Raw genomic sequence first — 21,428 nt, forward strand, 5'->3', positions numbered from 1 at the left:
CTCATACCGCCCCCCTAATACGCGAGGGGGCCGTGTTTTTTCTATTACTTTTTTCATTTATTTTTGGGCGGTGAAACCGCCCCTATAAGTGAGATTTGGAAAAATGTACAAATATCTTGGGCAGTGAAACCGCCCCTAAAAGTGAGGTTTGGTAATTTGTACAATTATCCTGCGCTGTGATTGGCCAATCACAATCTATTCAGGACTGTGATTGGCCAGTGTCACATGACACATGTGCATAGCCCTATATAAGCAACCATAACTTTAAAAAAACCAATTATTGGTTTTTTTTAAGTTATGGTTTTGTCCATCATAAAGAGTGTTTCAATAAATGTATTTATCTTTTGTACATGATTGATCGACTCCATTCAGTATTGTGATTAGCTAGCAAGACACATGCTGTGATTGGCTAGTGATACATATGACGAAACTAATCTAAAACCACTGTGATGTAACACTAGTATATTACTTAGATACTTTTTCTTTTTGTGTTTTATTTGGGCAAAATAAATTGTCAGAATATATATTTTTTCATATAATTTTCTTTCAATAATTTATAACAGATGTTTTTTTAAATAAATAATTTAGTATGTATATATGTAAATATATAACAATAAAAAAAGAATTTTTTAAACCATTGTACATCGGAATATGACTTTCATAAAGAGTGTTTCAATAAATATATTTATAGTTATTTAGTTATATAGTTATTTATTTTTTGTACATCATTGGTTGACTCCATTCAGTATTGTGGTTAGCTAGGAAGACACCGCCCACTTCACACAGGGTGTGATTTTTTATATATTTTTTGGAAAATGAAAAAAATAATACAATAAAATATTCTTATAAAATAAATGAAAAAATGTATCGGAAAGACACGGCCCCCTCACGCATTAGGAGGGCAGGGTGAGTCACCAGAACCAAGGACGGGTGTTTTCGATAAATCTAACATGGTTAAAATGGAGTTTGAAGTTACAATGGGTTTGTATAGGAAGGGGGCGTGTCTGATAAAATGAATACCAAATATCTAAATACTGAATCAAGCAACTTAAAAACTGTCTGGGGGGCTCACAAAGGCCTGAGTAGACGATAAAATTACCAAAAGTTTTTTTGAAAGTGAAATATCCCTTTAATATTTGACAATTTAGCCAATTTGGTATTATGTCTTAAAAGCCATTCAATTGTAACTTCAGAAATATGCAGATACTCTGTATTCCTTGGCCTACTGCCAGCGTACACAAGAAATGTGGCAATGATCTGTCCAGCGGTTTGCAAGATTAGCCCCGGACACACAGACACAAGACAGACAGGCCTTCTTCTAGACCGCTTGACCCCTTAGGAGCCACGGCATTACGGTACAGATACACTGGCCCAGAGCATTTTTAATGGGGCAGGTTGATATGGCCGTGATAAAAACCCTGCTCCGCTCATTTCTAGTGTATATCCGTACCGTTAAAAGGCAACGGTGTGGTTCCTCAGAGGCGAGCCGTCTAGAAGAGGGTCTGTATGGGTGTCTGTTTGTCCGTATAGCTGGACCAATCAAAGCGCCAAATTTCTTGTGCACATTGCCAGTAGGCCACAGAATGTTTTCAGATATTTTCCTTAAATCTTATAATGGAAATCAGTGGGGCTCCGATTAGGCTGATACCTTGTCCAAAGTTGGAGTCATATGTCATAGATATGTCATAGACCAATGGTTCCCAAATTATTTTGGGGGGTCCCCAGATGATTAGCTTAATGTGCAACATTGTTTTCTCACTCAACAGTAAGCAAACCAACATACAGTATAAGCGAAGTAAACCCCCAAACATTTTCTAATACTGTGAATATTTTCTTACCGTTTAGAATTCAAATGTTATTATACCGAAGTCAATTGAGGTTGATTGGGCAGAAACATTGCCCTAATATGGAGATGACTGACGTCATAGTACTACTAACATCACATAGTACTGACCACAAGATATCTGAGATTCACATTAGAGCCATGCCGTTAATGTCTTCTTTTTTTTTCCGATGGTGAAAAATGTTATGAAAAAAAGATTGTTATACAAAAAGGTTTCAGGCACTTGCTCAGTGTGCCGGCCCCATTAACCCTTTAAGACCGGGAACGCATCTGTGTCATTTTAGAATTCTTTGGCTATTCAAAAATAGCTCGTAGCTTGCTCATTTCCAGTGTATATCCGTACCGTTCACGAATCGGCCAAATACATATCATTTTGGGGTCCTTGACATGAAAAGGTTTGAGAACCACTGATATTATAGCAACATACGTTTTTTCAAACATTTGACATTTGTAGAAAAAAAATTATAATAGCCCCAAAACAATCTTATAAAAAGCACAGATGCGTTCCCGGTCTTAATGGATTAAGTAGAGACTGTCAAAGCTGTGAGTGTCTTGTACAATTTGTGTAGTCTGACAATTGGGCAAAAACAAACCCATGGCAGCGCAAATTTAGCAGATCTGAGACGCATTACACCAGCAATGACTCCATCACAAAGTAGGCTTAATATTTCTAACATATGGGGGGAGATTTTAATCATTGCCAGGTATGACCACTTTCTCTCCGTTTGTCACTAAATAACAGAGATTGTGATGGGGAATGACCCACTGGCACTCGGCCAGCATTAAGCCACATGAGGAAACATTTAGACAATCACTTTTGTATGTGGCTTTTTTTTCTCCACACAATCCACCACAGGCAGTGAGAGTCCATTGGGACTCAAATTCTCAATATCTTTTACATTTACATCAGTTGCAAGTTAAAGTGCCACTACATGGCCATGAAGGACTTCCGCAGCCTGGAACCCCATGAAAGGGACATGGGCTTCATAATCTTTTCTGAAAACCCTTGGTGAGGTGATTCCAGCAACCAGGGCAGCAAGACTCTTCCAGCTGCAGTAATGTTGTTGCTTCCTTAAAAAAGCAGTTACACACCAGGAGCGATGCAAATAATGGCACAAATTTGTTTTGGCTGAAGAATGATTTACTAGTCTAATTTCATATTTGACTGATTATTGATTAAGTTTGCAGGACTGACATTAACCCAATAAGACCGGGAACGCATCTGTGTGTCATTTTAAGATTTCTTTGGATATTCAAAAATAGCAGATCTACAAGCTCATAGCACGGCACCGAGTGCCGCGCTACGAGCTTGTAGATCTGCTATTTTTGAAAAATCCAGAAAATGTGTGTAAATCTTTTTGCTTCTGGGGGAGTGCCTGGAACAAAGTATTTTACAAATATTTGCTTTAAAAAGATTCTATTCAAAGATTTTCACAAATGTTGATGATTTTTCAAAAGAATAGCAAATCTACAAGCTCATAGCGTGATGCTTGTTTATCTGCTATTTTTTTGAATAGCCAAATAAATCTGAAAATGTGTTCCCGGTCTTAAAGGGTTAATATGGTTGCCAGTACACACAGGATTTATCAATTAGATAAAGATATATTTCATTTGTATGTGCTTGTTCACATTTGCTAGCCAGCCTGCCTCTTGAAAAATCACCCCTGGTGTGTAAGGAAGGCATTTATTCCGATTTTCTGCACATCTCTGTCAGAAAACCCAGAGAAGCAGCAGCATTGGGAGGACACTCAACAGGTTCCATCTCAAGATCAGTGGTGGAAAAAGTACTCGAATTCTATACTTAAGTAAAAGTATCAATACTGCAATGTCGAATTACTCTGTTACAAGTAAAAGTCAGGAATTCAGAACTGACTTGAGTAAAAGTACAAAATTATTAGTATCAAAATGTACTTAAAGTACCAAAAGTAAAATTTCAAGTTTTCAAATGTATAAAAATCATTTGAAAATGGCAAATCTACAAGCTGAATGCGACGCATTGTGAGCTTGTAGATCGGCTATTTTCAAATGGCCGAAATGTATATAGGGCTGAAGTGGTTAATGCATGTTTTGTAATACTAATCAAAATCTACAAAGTAACTAGTAACTAAAGTTTTCAAATAATTGTAGTGGAGTAAAAGTACAATATTTGCATCTGAGATGTAGTGGAGTAGAAGTAAAAGTACTGAAAATTGGAAATACCCCAGTAAAGTAAAAAATACCTCAAAATTGTACTTAAGTACAGTACTTGAATACATGTACTTAGTTACTTTCCACCACTGTCTATCTCAAGATGGAGATGGAAACAAACTCCACTTTGTGGGGGAAAAAATAAAAAAGGGTGCAGACTGCAGAGCCATAGAGAGAAACTAAAGAGGGTGTGATTGATGAAGCCACCTTCAGGCGGTTTTCTTTAAAGTGTCACTATGCAAATTTCCTTGTGGTGTCTTATAAACTGGATCATTCATCACATGGCGGTCAGCTGTGTGACCCGAGTCCCTCACGTTCATTGTCCGTCCCCATGACTCTGGCAGTGTGACAGCACATGGATGAACCCAGACAGGAATGGATGCTGGAGACTGACGGATGGAGAAAGGAGGAGAGGTTTGGTGATTGATCGGTCACATTGACTGGTATTTGCTTTGGCTCTGTCACGTGACTCCGTTTGAACCAATCAAGATAGGCGGTCACAGAAAACAGAATATCTCTGAGCTAGCAGGTGACGCGAGGTTAAGCACACAGTAGAATAAGATAGACAGATTATCCAAAAACAATAGTTTTATCATGTGTTGCCTTTTTTGTCTGCCTTAACACATTGGGTGCCAGAGGTTTATTAAAATATTATACTTTGAGTGCCAGGACTTTTTAAACATTTTGAACCTTTTTCAAGTAGTCACAAAAAAAATTCAGTGATCACCGTCCTCACGGTGATCCCCTCATTACACACATACAGGTCTCGTACAATCGGGGGGAAAAAATTTAAAACATTCGGAAATCCATTCCATAGTTGCAGCCAGTTCAAAAAAGTTAAATTAACATTGTAAAAAAAAAAGTGCACAGGAGCCGAGATACAGGTTTTTGAAGTCATAAGTTAACCAGGAGGTGGATTGGAGTCTAAATCTTGTAGGAGTGATATTTCCTGTTGCTGTTTTTTTTTTTCAAAAACCGTATATATACGGTTTTGGCACTCAACGTTAGTATGCGCAAAACCGTATATATACGGTTTTGGCACCCAATGTGTTAATTTGTGTTTTTTTGTATAGATTATTATTGTGCAGTTTTATTTAAAGGCATATGGTTTACAGATAGAGGACTAGGCCGTTCGGGTATGGTGCCCGTTGGGAACGATGCCAATTGGGAACGCATGCCCCTCCAGTTATCGCTGTCAGAGTACCCGTTGTACCCATCTGTCTGTCTGTGTCCCTTTTATGCCCATATAGAGATCTCCCTATCTGTCGGTTTGTGTCCAGATATATATATATCCGACCGACATCACACCAGGTACCACACTCCTTCGGTTCCTCTGCGATACGCATGCCGAGGGTGAAGACGATAGGGTTCTCGAGATACAATCACTCACACAGGGATTTCATGAATATATAGGATAGATAAAACTGATCGCATGAAGTAGCCTAGTCAGTATTAGTTAGAGTAGTAATTTCCCACTGTACTCTACCCAACTCTGCTTTTAACATACAAATTCAGGCCATTCAATATAATCAGAAGATCAAGGCTTTCAGAGCACCCTAACCTTAAAAACACACACATGGGTGATAAAACAGCCCTAAGAAAATTGCAGTGTGTGTGTCCAACAGAACTGTTATCCCTCCCTTATTTACAGTTCTCAATCAATCATATAGCAGGCAGCTGATCTGGTGGCCAAACAAGATGATGCTCTTTCACGGCTCATCACAACAACCTCCTCATGTCTTCTTCTAGTAGTGACACTATTTTTGGACACCACCACATCACGACTCGTCCTGTGTTTACACGCCCTTGGGCAAACACTACGCACTACTACCACCCTTAGCTGCAAATGATGCGAATCAAGCAAACGATAAATCAACCTTCAAGCTAAAACATACTCCGCCTTTCCACTGAGCGCAGTTTTTCCTGCATAGAGGAATTTCTGGTGCCCCCCAAAGAGATATTAGTCACTCCCAAAGGAAAATTGCCAAATTGGATGTTCACTGTTGCCTAGTAAGAAAATGTATTATTTGCCTATCAACAAATCAATCACTAGGATTGCAACCTGCCCCTTCGGATGCTTTATGACCAGTCAAAATGTTTTACTCAAGTAAAAGTATCAATACTGCAATGTATGAATACTCAGTTACAAGTAAAAGTCCGGTAATCAAAATGTACTTGAGTAAAAGTACAAGAGTATTGGTATCAAAATGTACTTAAAGTACAAAAGTAGAAAGTACAGTATGACATTCCCTCTCCCTAAAAGGAGAGGGAATATTATATTTACTCAGCATAATATACTGTACATTTTTGTTTATCAAATGGTCAGAAATAACAGGGAAATGCATACATTTCTATTGAATAAGGTAACACAGGCTAATTGCCTTTATTGTCATAAATAGTCACAATGCGGACACATAATGCTTATTGTCCTGTCATGCATAATGCTTATCAATTAAAACTGAACTGTCTGCCCTGAATATTAATGTTTATTATGATCCTTCATTAGATGAATTATCCTTCATTACAAATAGTAAAAGTAATAGAACGTCTGCTACCAGATTTAATGACATTAAACTGGTAAGACAGTTTTATTGCAAAATTCCCTCGTAAATTCCCTTCCAGCCTATAAGCCATTACCAGTAATTATCACTCCACCACAACAAAGTCTCAGCAAAATGCTAAAGGGATTTAGCAACAACAAGACAGGGTCTAAAGTGAATCTCGGGCTTCATGTGGTCAGTCTATGACGTCATCCGTATCTTTCAAATTTAAATATTTTAAAAAGTATAAAACTGAAAATAAATGTGGAAAACAGTGTTGATTTTGACAGCAAATTTTGTTAAATAAATAAAATTGTTTAGTCGACTAAATATCATAAGGTTATAGTCGACTAAATCTACAGTTGATTTAGTCGACTAAAATGTATTTTGGCGGGCCTTGATGGCCTTGATTTTACATTTGGTTGCATGCTGAGAATAGCCGATCTACAAGCTCACGACGCGTCGCAGCGCGACACGTCGTGAGCTTGTAGATCTGCTATTTTCAGAGCGCAACACCCGAGCTCAAAGATAAAATGACTTTGTTTTTTTTGTTCTACTCTTCTCCACTCGTCCCTCACTAACATTTTAGTCTAGTTTTTATTTGCTGACAAAATTGTCAATATATTTAGTCTTAGTTTTAGTCATCGTAGCTTAGTTTTGATATAGTTTTCGTGAAAAAAGCTAGTCAACGATCATTTTTCTTAGTCGTGGAAAGCAACATATCACGCAAGACCAAACTACAAATCTTCAACTCAAATGTCAAATCCAATCTCATCATATGCACAAGTACACAAGAGTAAAATTCTTTGGTTTTGGCTCCTCGACATTGTAGCAACAAAAAAGAACAACATGAAAGGAGTGAGATACGCATGTCAGCACAGCACAGTTTGGGGTGCTTTTTGAAGATGTTGTGTGCAAGGGTTCGACTTCTAAATATTGTATATACGTGTATGTTCATGTGTGTGTGTGTGTGTGTGTGTGCGTGCGACGTGCGTGAGAGAAAGAGAGATTGGGTGAGTGAGTGAAACTGCACCTCAGAGTTATACACACTGTATGACCTCTAATCTTAGCTAGACATACCAATGAATACGCATGAAAACACCAAACACAGAATGTATGGCAACTGAAGGCAATTAAAGTTCAAATCCTTGTCCCCCTAAAAAAAATACTCCATTTTAACAAGCCATCATGCCTGCCCCCGTCTGTCACTTATAACCACAAGCCACTGACACAGGCTGATGTCATTGTTCCAGGCCACAATCTGAGAAATATCAACACTAATAAAGTCAAACAATGTTGATCTAAGTTGAAAAAGAAACTCCAACTTTTGTTGATGTAAGCCCTTTTAGTTATAGTACGTGCCGGGCTATTTTCTGCTACATTGGGTTTGGAAATGAAAATAAGACTTGATGTTTGGCTACATCATAGTAGAAATATGAACAAGCCTGATGATAGCACACCTCATAAATAATTTTCACAACCCCGGACAAACTGTGATTGACTTTTTCTCCGTATGGTGACTGGCAAGATGAAGTGGAAAAATCGACTGTTTACAATGGATTAATATTAGAGGACAAAAACAGAAGTTGAGAACTGAAGTCGTCAGCCCGGTCGCTTCATTTCGTCATTACGATCCACTTGGGTCAACATTTAGACAGAGAAGACAGCTGCCAGGGGGCTTTGGGTTCATCTGTACATTTTCTATAAGGGGTCATCCTCCCGGGTGACCCCAGCGGGAATTGCTACCCGAAAAGGAAATGACTACGACCTCCCCTACGCTAAGGGTCATAAACTAGGCCCGAGCGGCCGAACTACAAAGAGCTTAATCTATTTATAGGAAAACACCGCTACAGTACAGTGATCAGGGGGAAAACGGAACCCTAAAATACGGAAAGACACTCCGACGCCAAGGTTACGCGGCGATTGTCAGGATCAACAAGGAGTCTTGACTTTCTTCCTAATTTACAAGTTAAATCCATTTTTCCCCGGCTCTCCAAAAGCATTAAACTATCCCGTTACTTTTTACATTGTCGATTTTGTCATTTAATACAAGAAAGAAATGCAGCACCTACAAAGCTGTCACAAGCAATAACCCAGTAATTTAAGTACAACTCTGTAGGAAAAACATTCCAGTGATTCTTTTTTTCCACAAAACCCCCGGGTATGCAGACAACATTCATAGAGCGTCAGTGTCTCCTATAAAGACAAACTGTACTGTACACATAGTTCAACACTTTAGAAGCAAAGTATTTAATTGGAACTCAACAACAATAACCTGTAAGCCATGTTCCTGACATTCCAACTTCACTACCAATCGCGGTCAGGGAGGTAAGAGTGAGGGCCGGGTCTTCAGGATGACACAGCTTGAATTATATATAAAACAAAAACAATTATATACAAACATATGTATTAGACAGTAAAACACGTGTGCACTGTGCAGGCCAGGGACATGCTAATTTCATCTAGAAAGGTGGTCACCTCTTCTGAAGGATTAAGAGCATGAATCAATTTACAGAGCACTAATGTTACTAAAACTTCAATAAATCCCATTCAATCCGGGAACGCATCTGCGTCATTTTAAGATTTCTTTGGCCATTCAAAAATAGCAGATATACAAGCTCATAGCGCAGCACCGAGAGCTTGTAGATCTGCTATTTTTGGGAAAGAAATCGTGAAGATGTGTGCAAATCTTTGAATACACATTCTTTTAAGCGAACATTTGTCATTCGTCAAATGTTCATTTGGCAAACATTCGACAAATGTCTTCTAATAAACTATTGTTGTGGACCCCAAAATGATATGTTTTTGGCCGCCGATCCCCATTAAAATATGTTGTTCCAGGGTTTGAGTTAAGAATGCCGTTTCAAAAAATATATGTATTCAAAGATTTTCAAAAATGTTCAAGATCTTTCAAAAATAGCTGATCTACAAGCTCATAGCTTGTATATCTGCTGTTTTTGAATAGGCAAAGTATAAAACAATGGTTATAGCTCAAATCTAAAATGACACAGATGTGTTGCCGGATTGAATGGGATAACATAGCCTAATCACTCCTATGGCACGCACCAATGCAGTGACTCTACAAAGTATAAACTTTCCTCTAGCAAGCCAGAGTCCCCGCCTGCATCATACATGGGACGGGGGAACCCCCCACAATCAGTCCACACAGGTCAGTAGTAGGTGGCTTATTTTTTTAAATCATTATTATTCTGCAAGGACTTCCAGAATCCACCTCTCTGTGTGTGATATATCCCCATTTTCCACTTTAGGGATCCCAGATAGATCTCCTCCCATAACTCAGGAGTGCAGGGATGCAGGAGAGACAGAGAGAGAGAGGAAAGGAAAGAGGGGGAATGGTGGGGGGAGGTCGAGGGAGGGACAAGGGAGTGTTGTGCAAGGCCAGAACCCTGGACACCTTGTGAATCACCGCCTGGTGTCAGTGGGCCTTGTGAACTTCCAAGCCTGGCTGTAAATTTGCAGAGAGATCCGGCAGAGGCAGTGAAGGGGCTGGGGGCCTTGAAGAGAAACCCCCCCCCTACCTCCTTCTTCCACTCTCTTCATCACCTCTCTGTAAGAGCCCCAGGGGACTGCTTACAGCGCATGAAACTCATGCAACGTAAGTCTGTAAACGGCAATAAATGATACGTTTATGAACGATGTATTGTGATACCGGTCTCCTTCGTACTACCAAGTGGTGCAGGTGGAACCCATGCGAGTGTGAAGACCTCACGGTTTCAGTTTCAACAGATGGAGCCAATTAGAACACACACGCTGGGGGATGCGGGGATGAAGGATTTGGGCCTTTACAGGAAAAGATAGTTCCCATCAAACAAGCATACAGTAAAGTGTACTTCTGGGAGTATAGACGCAGGAATAGCATGAGGCACTTTTGATCGAAGCTTAGCTTATCTCCCGTTTACTTGCTTTGCGTCCTTTTGCTCACAGCGGAATCGGTGTGATTTTCAGTTTCAGCTCCCCCCTCACAGGTTCATATTATTGGAAACGCTGACGCCAAGTACTGAAAAAAGACAAGAAAAACACGCCCTTGCAAGCATTAAAGCAGTAGCAGTGATCCGTTTCTAGTTCAATAAGGTAAGAGGAGAGCAGGCTAAAACAATCTCCCTCCCTCTCTCTTGTTCTCTTTCTCTCTGACCAGTATTAGCCAAAATCAGCCAAACGTCCTCCAATCCTTCCGAGCATAAAGGAAGCTATTTTTTCCCCCTCCCATTCTCTGGACATGATTATACAAGATCTGGACTTGTTTGAGAACGTCTGCCCCGAGAGGACATTACGGGATATATCACAATTTCCACCTGTAGCTGTCTGAGTCTGAGACAGCTCCAGGCGGACGATCAATTTCGTCAAGGGACGCAAAGTAGTAAATTAATGTTTTTGATTTTTTTTCCTTTTAACAAAAGTCAATGAATCTGTTCATTTTAACCCATAAAGACCGGGAACGCATCCGTGTCACTTTAGATTTCTTTGAGCTATTCAAAAATAGCAGATATACAAGCTCATAGCACGGCACCGAGTGCCGCGCCATGAGCTTGAAGATCTGCCATTTTAGAAAAATCTTAATTTTTTTGTGCAAATCTATGAATACATATATTTTTTAAGCGAACATTTGTAACTCAAATCTTTGCTTCTGGGGGGGGGGGGGCCCTGGAACATTTTTTTTAAATTCAAATATACGATTCAGAAAACATTTTTAGAACCGGCCTCAGGTCTTAATGATTTAACCTAATCATAGAACAAGACAACTGACTGTACCATGCCCAACAATCACTGCTGGTGATTGAGTAACACCTGTGTGTCCTTCCTCCACTTATACAATAGCCTCGATCTCCAGGCTTTTATTGCTTAGTTTTGCTAAAAAATAAAAGCCTGGCCCAACGATAGCCCGTACTGGGTATGAGGAAGTGTTTCACTTCCCAACCAACCAGAGTGCAGTGGGCGTCGCTCGTAATGTTGTGTTAACGGGGCGGGGGTTGACGGACAGATCGGTGAACCAATGGGATCAGCCGCAGTTTCTCGCCGGCTCTTTACACCCGCCCCTTTATACACGAAATCAGGAGGGTTGCAGCAGGCTACTTATACAATAACTTCCCCTAGACAGAGTCTGGGCGTTTTAAGGGGAAACACTAATCATGTCATCACTTTGTTTCTCTCTGGCTGGATGAGAGAGAAAGAAAGCAGCACTTAGCCCAACAGCCCACTAATTACCCTGGCAGTAGGATTGTGGTTTAGAGGTGCACCTCAGAAAGGCAAAGCACAGCAAGCAGAAAAATAATGAACCAGCTCCCTCTTCAGCGGTAAAGCTTTTATCAGACAGGCCACCTGCTGCTGAATGTGTATACGTATGGTGACATTTGGCCTGTGTGGACTACATTTGGATGCTGGAAAATGCTTTTTAATTTTGTATATACTAGTCCATACCCGGGGATGGGCGCACCTAAACTAGTGTTGGGTATTGCCTACAACCTCACGATAGATACTTATCACGATACAGAGGCCATGATACGATATGTATCACGAATCGCGATACGCGTTGATTTTGAATAATGACCGTGTCCTACTGAATTTACTTTAGCAGAGAGTCCTAGACCACCGATTGCCGATGTTTTGACGAATATATTGTCATAAAATGTTACGTCTCCAAATCAATTTTTTGCAACCATTTACGACCCGGCATCGAACAACCATGAGAAGTCCATGTTTACGTTGTTTCAGCTAAGCCATTTGTGGTAATAACGCAATGTTAATTTGAATATTGCACGTGTCATTTTGCGTGCGAGTGCTGTGGATGTGATAAAGCGCCCCTCCCCCGCTCATAAAACGCTGTCTGTGGACACTGACCCCAAATTAAACTCCTTTACATCTTTGTAGCGCTGATCTGTTCTAGCGTTGTGTGTGTGGCGTTGTGTATAGTATACTGCAGCCCGAAAGATAGGTCACCCACTGCAGCGGTTACAGATCCTATAGCCTGTGGGGACCGTAACCGTGACAACAGCGCAGATCCTATAGCCTGTGGGGGCCGTAACCGTGACAAGATAGATAGATAGATTTATTGATCCCGCGGGGGAATTTCAGTCGCCCAGAGGCAGCACAGCAGTTGGAGTTACAAAGTTACAGTTACAGAGTAAGGAAAGTATACAGAAATAGAAAGGTAAGAAATAACGATAAGAAGAACCATCAATAAAGAACAAAAAGTATACACATATACAACTATCCCGCACTATGCAGAAAAACAACACCACCACCAGGTTACCATGTGCTCACAAACAAAAAACGTGCGACCGATACAATCAGTGCAATGCAAAGAAAAGTATCTGTGTCCACAGTGCAATCAGTACAATAACTATCTAGGTCAGTGGTTCTCAAACCTTTTCATGTCAAAGACCCCCAAATTGACACTTATTAGCCCGTGGACCCCCATTTGAAAAGATATGCCAGGGGTCGGTCCCCATAAGAGAAGATTTTTACGGCTCTAGCAGTGATTCTCAACCATTTTAATTTCAAGGACCCCCAGTTTAAAAATGCATTAGGCAACGGACCCCCATTTAATGGTATTTCTATTTCTGGGACTCCAATTTATATTGTAAAATCAATGTTAATTTAACTCAGAGTGTACAAATGGAACCAAATGGACCCTAACTAACGGGTCCATTTGGTTCCATTTGTTACACTCTCAGAGTTACAGACCCATAAGGGTACATTTGGTTCCTAACTATCCGTCATTTAGCTGGGGACCGCCTGGAACTGCCTCAAGGAACCCTGGGGGTCCCCGGACCCCACTTTGAGAACCATTGATCTAGGTGTCATTAGAGGTCAGAGAGAGTCCTTGGTACATCTTTTATTCACCTGGCAGAGCGACCAACATGTGTCTTGTTGTAAATTCTGTCCTTTGTGCTACCGGCACAACAGGACATGCCAAGTATCCCCAGCACGTAATTCCAAAGAACAGAACACTGACCAGAACAGACTGGTAGAACATCTGCAACATCCTGTTGCACACGCCAAAAGATCTGTGCCTTCTCAGGAAGAACAGCCTGCTCCTCCGCTTGCTGTACAGCAGAGCCCATGGCTACGCATGCTTACAGTTAGATGAGAGATCCCAAAAACGCCAATAAACATCTTAAATTTAGGGAATTCGTCACTCTCTTCATAAGCTAATGGTCAATGGCCGTGTGCAAGTTCAGATCAATAGCTTAACCCACTGAGGAGAAAAATGCTGGTGCTAGCTTCATTTTATTTGTAGTAATGACACAGCAACAAACTTTGTTGCTGTGTCATTACTACAAATAAAATGAACGTAACAAGATTTAATACCAAAGAGCTATACTTCTTGAGCTTCTCAAAAGCAAACACAATTTTTTTTTTTACCTTAAAACAATTTCTTACAGTAGCTTAATTGACGTTGGACTTGTTTTTAAACATGTTTTAAACCGGTTTTAGACTTTTTGATTATCTTGCAAATGGTTTTCTTTATCTTGTTTGATTATGTACTGTAGCACTTTGAGGTTTGTTTCAAATGTAAAGTGAAATACAAATAAAATGTATTATTATTATCATTATTATTATTATTATTGTTGGTATTAATAACTTTGTGATGAATGTTTTTGCTGTGAAATAATTAGGCAATGCCTAAGCTGTCTCCGAGTATATGAATGAATCTATGGTTAATAAGTCTAAGCTAAGATAAAAAAGTGAAATATTCGATTACATACATATCATACCACTTTGATGCAATTAATTTTATAATCAATAATATAGTTATGCTTTTGTGAAACAAAGTCAGTGTCAGCGGCTAGGCAAAGAAACCATCCTTTACCTGAAGACCAAGTATACTGGTGAAGACGAACAGACAGACCTGAGCCAATCGTGGGCTCTACAGTAAATATGAGTAAACATTATGGAAAGGCATCTCTAACAAACTTACAGTTTGCTACTTCATCGATTACCATCAGGGAGGAGGTCATTGGGAAATGTCTGGGCAATTGACTCAATTTGCTGCAATTTGTAAGCGAGTGCACTTACAAAAGACTGGAACCACATCGGTGGAACCGGAGCATCCCGAGCACATCGATAAAACTCTTCTCTCTCGCTCTCACGAGGAGGAACCCAACACCTGAAACTCCCAAAAGGGCAACAACACATAGAGTGCTTCATGTCCACAGCAAAACAAGCCAGTGCATATTTCTACTGTATCACCGCAGTAGCACACTTAGGGCCTAGGCCTTCACCCACTGACTGCTAAAGCTTTCTGATAGCCATGCATTAAAGGATCTAATTTGTTCCTTGGCTGTCAGATGATCATCCCGAAAGGCCTCTGGCTCGGGTGCCACCTGTCTGAGGAGAAACACAGTCTGGACGCTCTTTGCATACCCTCCTTTACCCAGCCTGCTCTGCCCGTGATGATGGGAGTTATTTATAGGCTGATGGTGGGTAACATTTTTTGGTCATATATATCTCCAAAAGCACCATTAGCTCAGAGCAGATCTGATTCCAGGACAAGAGGGCTATAATAAAAATCCCCCTACGCAGCATTACAGAGAGGCTCATTTTCCCACTGCAAGAAGTAGGACATGGATTCCAACACAGTTCAGCTGAGGAACTAAGGATAGCTAGCTTAGACATGGATGCAACCTCACAATGAGGTCATCTACCATGAACATGGTCGCTTGTAGTTGTGTGTGCGTGTGTGTGTGTGTGTGTGTGTGTGTGTGTGTGTGTGTGTGTGTGTGTGTGTGTGTGTGTGTGTGTGTGTGTGTGTGTGTGTGTGTGTGTGTGTGTGTGTGTGTGTGTGTGTGTGTGTGTGTGTGTGTGTGTGTGTGTGCGTGTGCGTGTGGGTGTTGTGGGGGTAGCTGTGAAGGTGCTGTTTAACAAGTTAAGATGCCTGAGGATGACTGAATCGTTCCATTACCAGTATGTCTGATTGATTTCACATAGTGTCTGGAATTTTTATGAACTAGTCCATATACACCCCCATACATAGACAGACACACAACTTTACCATTCTGCTCCTCCAGCTCGTTGCCAATCTCCTGGCCCATCATCTTCTGTCGGCTGATGACCACCGCCAGTGCATCCAAACCAGCGTCCTGGACTGGAAAAATAAAACATATAGGATAAATTGCTACCATTCATCTGGATATTAACCCATTCAATCCGGGAACACATATGTCATTTTAGATTTCTTTATATCTGCTATTTTTTAATAGCTAAAGAAATTAGCCAAAAATGACATTGATTATTTCCCAGTCTAAATGTGTTAGAGGGTGAAGTGGTGAAGCGGAGAGAGAGTCAGTGAGAGAGGGTGAAAGTCAGAGAAGATTAACACGAGAAGAAACAGCTAAAAATGAATGGCGATCATCACCATACTGCATGTGCTCAAGAATGCATTTCAAATCCTGCAGTGAGTGGGGGTAGGAAAAACAATAAAGAAATGCGGCAATTCCGTTTTTAATGACTCGGGGAGCAATTTACTGCACTCTGTGATTTCACGGGGCAACCATTTGGGCAGCAGGAATGACAGGCTATTGGGGTCCAGTGCAACGTGTGTGTGTGTGTGTATGCTGTGCCACATGTGAGTCATTCAGTACTTTACCCCACTCAGCCTGACTCCTGTTATTACAACTTGCACTTGGCCAACGTGGAGAGGAACACAGCTGAACACAGTGAGAAATATTTTAACCCGTTAAAACCGGGAAACGCATCTGTGTAACCACATTAAAACCATTATTTTATACTTTGGGCTATTCAAAAATAGCAGATCTACAAGCTCATTTGAGCTTGTAGATCTACTATTTTTTGAAAAATCTCGAAAATTTGTGAAAATCTTTGAATATATATATATTATTTTAAAGCGAACATTTTTAACTCAAATCTTTGCTTCTGGGGGTCCCTGGAACAACATATTTTGAGATGGGGGTCCGCAGCCAAATACATATCATTTTGGGGGTCCTTGACATGAAACAGTTTGAGAACCACTGATTACAACAACATAAGTTTAAAAAAAAAACTGTTAGGATTTAGAAGACATTTGTAGAATCCCCAGAAGCAAATATTTGAGTAAAAATAATTCTCTTTAAGAAATATATATATACACTAAAGATTTGCACACATTTTCATGATTTTTCTAAAAATATCAGATCTACAAGCTCATAGCGCGGCACCGAGTGCCGTGCTATGAGCTTGTATATCTGCTATTTTTTAATAGCCAAAGAAATCTAAAATGACACAGATGCGTTCCCGGTCTTAATGGGTTAACAACCAAAACAGATGATAGGGGAAAAAAAGAAAATGAGAGAAGAGAAGAGAAGAGAAGAGAAGAGAAGAGAAGAGAAGAGAAGAGAAGAATCTGTAGGTCTGCGTGCTTGACACACATACTACCACAGGAATCTTGGTACGACCGCAGGTTCATGCACTCCACCATTAGCCAGCTCCACCAGAACTCCCAGTGGGGACCTGAAGCCTCCATGTGGTTTGGTTTCACTGTCTTAACAGGGATCTCCCATACCAGACTGACAATAGCCAGAGACCCGTAATGGAGACATGGAGGATGGAGTGTCATGTGGAGTCAGGTGAACTGGAGAACTGGGTGTTCAAGCCACGTGGGAGTCATTCAGGAAACAGGGAAAAGCAGGGGAAGGCTTATATCTGCTAGACGTGAATTACAATGTTCACCTTGCCTTAGTGTGCTAGTGTGTGTGGATCATTACAGTCAATACAACCTCCTCGTAAGTCATGTGCTTTCTGCAATTTTTCAAATGCATTATATAGCACTGACTGAGGAAGACCTAAATTAAAGGAATAGTTCACCCAAAAAATTACTTATGTTCTATCAATTACACACCCCATGAAGCCTTGAATTCATAGAGATTTTTTTTTACGCATTCTTAAGCCAATAATTTGATGACCGGGTGCATTTCCGGTAGGAGACTCAAAGAGACTCCTTTGAGTCTCCTACCGGAAACATTAGCATCTTTCCGCCGGTCATCAAATTATTGGCTTAGGAATGTGACAAAAACTAAAAAATATCCATGAATTCAATGCTTCATGGGGTGTGTAATTGATAAAACGTAAGTAATTTTTGGGGTGAACTATCCCTTTAATGGTACTGATGCAGATGAATGCAGTGCATGTAAAGTTGCCACACATAGTAGAGTTATTATGGCTAGGGATGCATGAAATACCTATTTGAAGTAGCTAAATCTAACGCAGGGGATTCAAGCTTTCATTTGCTTTGAGTGCATGAGCAAAAGAGCAACGATTGAAGCTAGTAACGATAGGAGAGTGATAGCAGAGAGGAGGGATGATGACATTTAAGCCTTTAAGCCTAACTTGTGATTTGTTGCACATAACGGTGTCGCTCCAGAAAGTGATTTCAGTAAAAAAAACATTATTTTTAATTCATTATAAATTAGGCTTAAAACTGACTGAGCCACCAACATGCATCCGTGTCATTTTAAGACTTCTTTGGCTATTCAAATAATAGCAGATATACAAGCTCATAGCGTGGCACCGAGTGCCGCACTATGAGCTGAAAACTGTTAGGATTTAGACAACATTTGTAGAATCGGCCAAATAACAAAACAAAAAATCACTATTAAAAAAAGAATTGCAGATCTACAAGCTCATAGCTATGAGCTTGTAGATCTGCTATTTTTGAATAGCCAAATAAATCTTAAAATGACACAGATGCGTTCCCGGTCTTAATGGAAATAATCTATTCTATTATTTGGTCACGTGTAGTCGTGTACTAACCTTCGATGATCTGTTGTTGTTGCTGTTTGATTTGGCCGAAGCTCAGCCCTCTGGTCTCCTCTGGCTCATTAATCAGCCAGGGATTGGATGTCCCGCTTCCACTCGCTCCTGCCATCAATGTTGACCTGTGTGTGAAGTGTTGTGATGATCAGTGAGAGGTTTGCTCTGCTCCAAAGCTTTCACTGGAGATCATCATTCAACAATCAACATTTTTGGAAAATCATTAAACGCAAAAGAAGATTTTGTTCTGGATACTGTAATGGTTCGGTTTCCAATCAGAGCAAATCCACTTCCTGCCAACACACAGTAATGGAATCAAAGTGCAAACCGGTATATGAAGTTAACTAATTAAAACCGGAAAATAGCAGATATACAAGCTCGCAGCGCGTCACTTCGTGCCGCGCTGCAAGCTTGCACATCCGCTATTTTTGAAAAAACATTTTGAATATATATATATATTTTTAAGAGATATTTTTGGGGGCTTTTTCTGCCTTTATTGATAGGAACAGTAGACTGACAGCAAATGGGGAGAGAGGTCGGGGGTCACACGCAGCAAAGGTCGTCGGGATCGGGAGTCGAACCGCGACATTCTGTTACGCCAACCGTCCAGGCCCATTTAGAATTTTTTAACACAAATTTCATGTTCTGGGGGTCCCTGGCACAAATTTCTTTTCAGATAGGGGTCCGCGGCCAAATAACACACATCAATTTGGGGCGTTCTTGGCACGAAAAAAGTTACCGAAAAACTACCGATTGAGAAGGCGTTTGTAGAATCGGCCTCAGGTCTTAATGGGTTAAAAAGTGGCAAGAACTGCTTCATGTGTCACTCACCGTTCCACCATACTGGTCTGAAACGTTCATTATGCACCAGTGACTTGTGACTGCACACATAAACAGTCAGTATGCCTGGTTTGGGATACCAAACCGTGTGTGTGTGTGTGTGTGTGTGTGTGTGTGTGTGTGTGTGTGTGTGTGTGTGTGTGTGTGTGTGGGGCACCCTGCAGCCATCACATCTGTACCACTCATGTTCATGTGCAACCATCCTATGCTGTAAGCTGTTTAAACATTTACGACAACAAATAACATTTCAAAAACTCTCCAGATCAGAAGAATCATTTATTTGCTTGTTTTGGCTTAACTTTTAAGATCTAGTAATGAGAAATTAGATACTTTTTGGCAGGTTAGCTAACTCGTCATGTAAAAGGGCGCATGTTTGTTAATCTGGCACAGGCCCATAGGTTGCGATGGGGTTTCTTTTGCTCCGACATAGCGACAGACCAGAGTACTCCATGTTGTGTTGTGCTTAACACTGCTGTGTGGTTTTAGAGCTATTCTTCTGGTAATGGCTTAAAGCTGTGTCTCAGACCTCGGGGGCTGTCTTGCGGTGAGGGGCTCGAGGTCTCTGTGTGAGGAAGGATTAAACCGTGTCTGTCAAGAGCGAGTCGTCTGCTGGTCAAGCCCAGGAGGAGGAGTGGACCGGCAACCACATGTACTGTAACTGTAGGCCCCATGCATGCATGACTCAGGAGATGATTAGACTGAGAGACAGTGGTGTAAAGTAACTAAGTACGTTTACTCGAGTAATGTACTTAAGTACAATTTTCAGGTGCTTTTTACTTTACTGGAGTATTTCCGATTATCTATACTTTTACTTCTACTCTGCTACGTCTCAGAGGCAAATACAAACTTTTTACTCCACTACAATTATTTGAAAACTTTAGTTACTAGTTACGCAGATATTAATTATTACATTATAAAACATACATTAACCACTTTAGCCCCATTTTATACCTAGGCTATTTGAAAATAGCCGATCTGCAAGCTCACAACACGTTGTGAGCTTGTAGATCTGCTATTTTCAAACATTTTAGTACTTTTACTTATGGTACTTTAAGTACATTTTGATACCAATACTTTTGTACTTTTATTCAAGTACATTTTTTATGCCAGACTTTACTTGTAACAGTCAGAGTACTTCTACATTGCAGTATTGATGATAATTTTACTAAAGTAAAACATTTGAGTACTTTTTCCACCATTGGACTGAGACAGCATTGGGGTTGATGCTTTGCTTTTCTTACTATTTTTTTTCAAAAATCCGTGAAACACGTGATTGGCACATTGCACCATAGCGGTAAAACCCATGAAACACGTGAATGGCACTCAATGAGTTAATAATACCAATTTCTATTGTGTTTTGTATCATTTTTCTAGTTGATTAGTCACCTTTACAATGAGGTACAGCTTGTAAGGATCGGGCATTCGTGGAATGAAAAACAAAGCTAAACGTGTGAGTAGCGCCCCCAAAAGAATTTGCAAAAATCCCCTGCAATATTGTCCTGTTGGTATTCACCCTTGTTTTGAGTTGCTTGGTGGATTGGATGATTGCACTCTCCCCCAGTAATAAGGAAAAAACAACACATATTGGCCCTTTTAATAAAGGCATAAATAAGCTTTGAGCTTCAGCCTATAACCTTTTCGATCAACCAGAAAGAAATATTGGATTACAGTGTGTTATGTTTTGTGATACTGTTGATGTGGATCGAAATAAACTAAACTAACCTAAACTCCTGCTGTAAGAGAGAAGCAGGTGAATTAAATCATTCAAGCCTAATCGCTTTGACATGTTTGGTAACTATCTGACTGCATGGCAGCCCTCCACTTCCTTCAATGCCCGGCGCCCACTGTGTGAAGATTAAAGCTGATCCAATTAACCAGCCGGTAGGGGAGCGCCAGAATCAGTCAGCCACATCTGTGGGACGCCCGACAAAAACCCATCTGCACCTGAACACCAACAAGGCCCTCTGACCAACGTATTTGGACAGGAGAGGTTAACTAATTATTACCGGGGCAATCAAATATATAAACGACAAAGTGGATGATGATGGGGTATAGTGGAGGAGAGGTGAGATGACCAAAGGGTGGCAGCACTGAGTATAGCCTTCAAATCTATAGGCAACATGTCAAATTATTTTTTCTCGGTTTGAAAAAGGAGATGCTTTGTGTCAAGAATATAAACCCATTAAGACAGGGAAAGTCATTTTAGATTTGAACCACTTTAACCATTATTTTATACTTTATAAGCTCATAGC

The 21,428-nt window shown here is 40.4% G+C and overlaps 1 protein-coding gene across 2 annotated transcripts in view; it reads right to left on the reverse strand.

Annotated features, from left to right (window-relative positions):
- stx8 (syntaxin 8) overlaps positions 1–21,428 on the reverse strand; it is a 67,016-nt gene that overhangs the window by 40,696 nt on the left and 4,892 nt on the right. For both annotated transcript variants that reach the window (XR_013932132.1, XM_080414225.1), the window contains exons 5-6: positions 18,337–18,461; positions 15,584–15,676 (exon numbers count right to left, since the gene is read on the reverse strand). Coding sequence is in view for 1 of the 2 variants with exons in the window: in XM_080414225.1 (XP_080270351.1) it covers positions 15,584–15,676; positions 18,337–18,461 (218 nt within the window). In the remaining variant the exon portion in view is untranslated. The remainder of the gene's footprint in view (positions 1–15,583; positions 15,677–18,336; positions 18,462–21,428) is intronic.

Source organism: Gymnoscopelus braueri, assembly GCF_963280865.1.
Source record: "Gymnoscopelus braueri genome assembly, chromosome: 2".
Classification (NCBI taxonomy): domain Eukaryota; kingdom Metazoa; phylum Chordata; class Actinopteri; order Myctophiformes; family Myctophidae; genus Gymnoscopelus; species Gymnoscopelus braueri.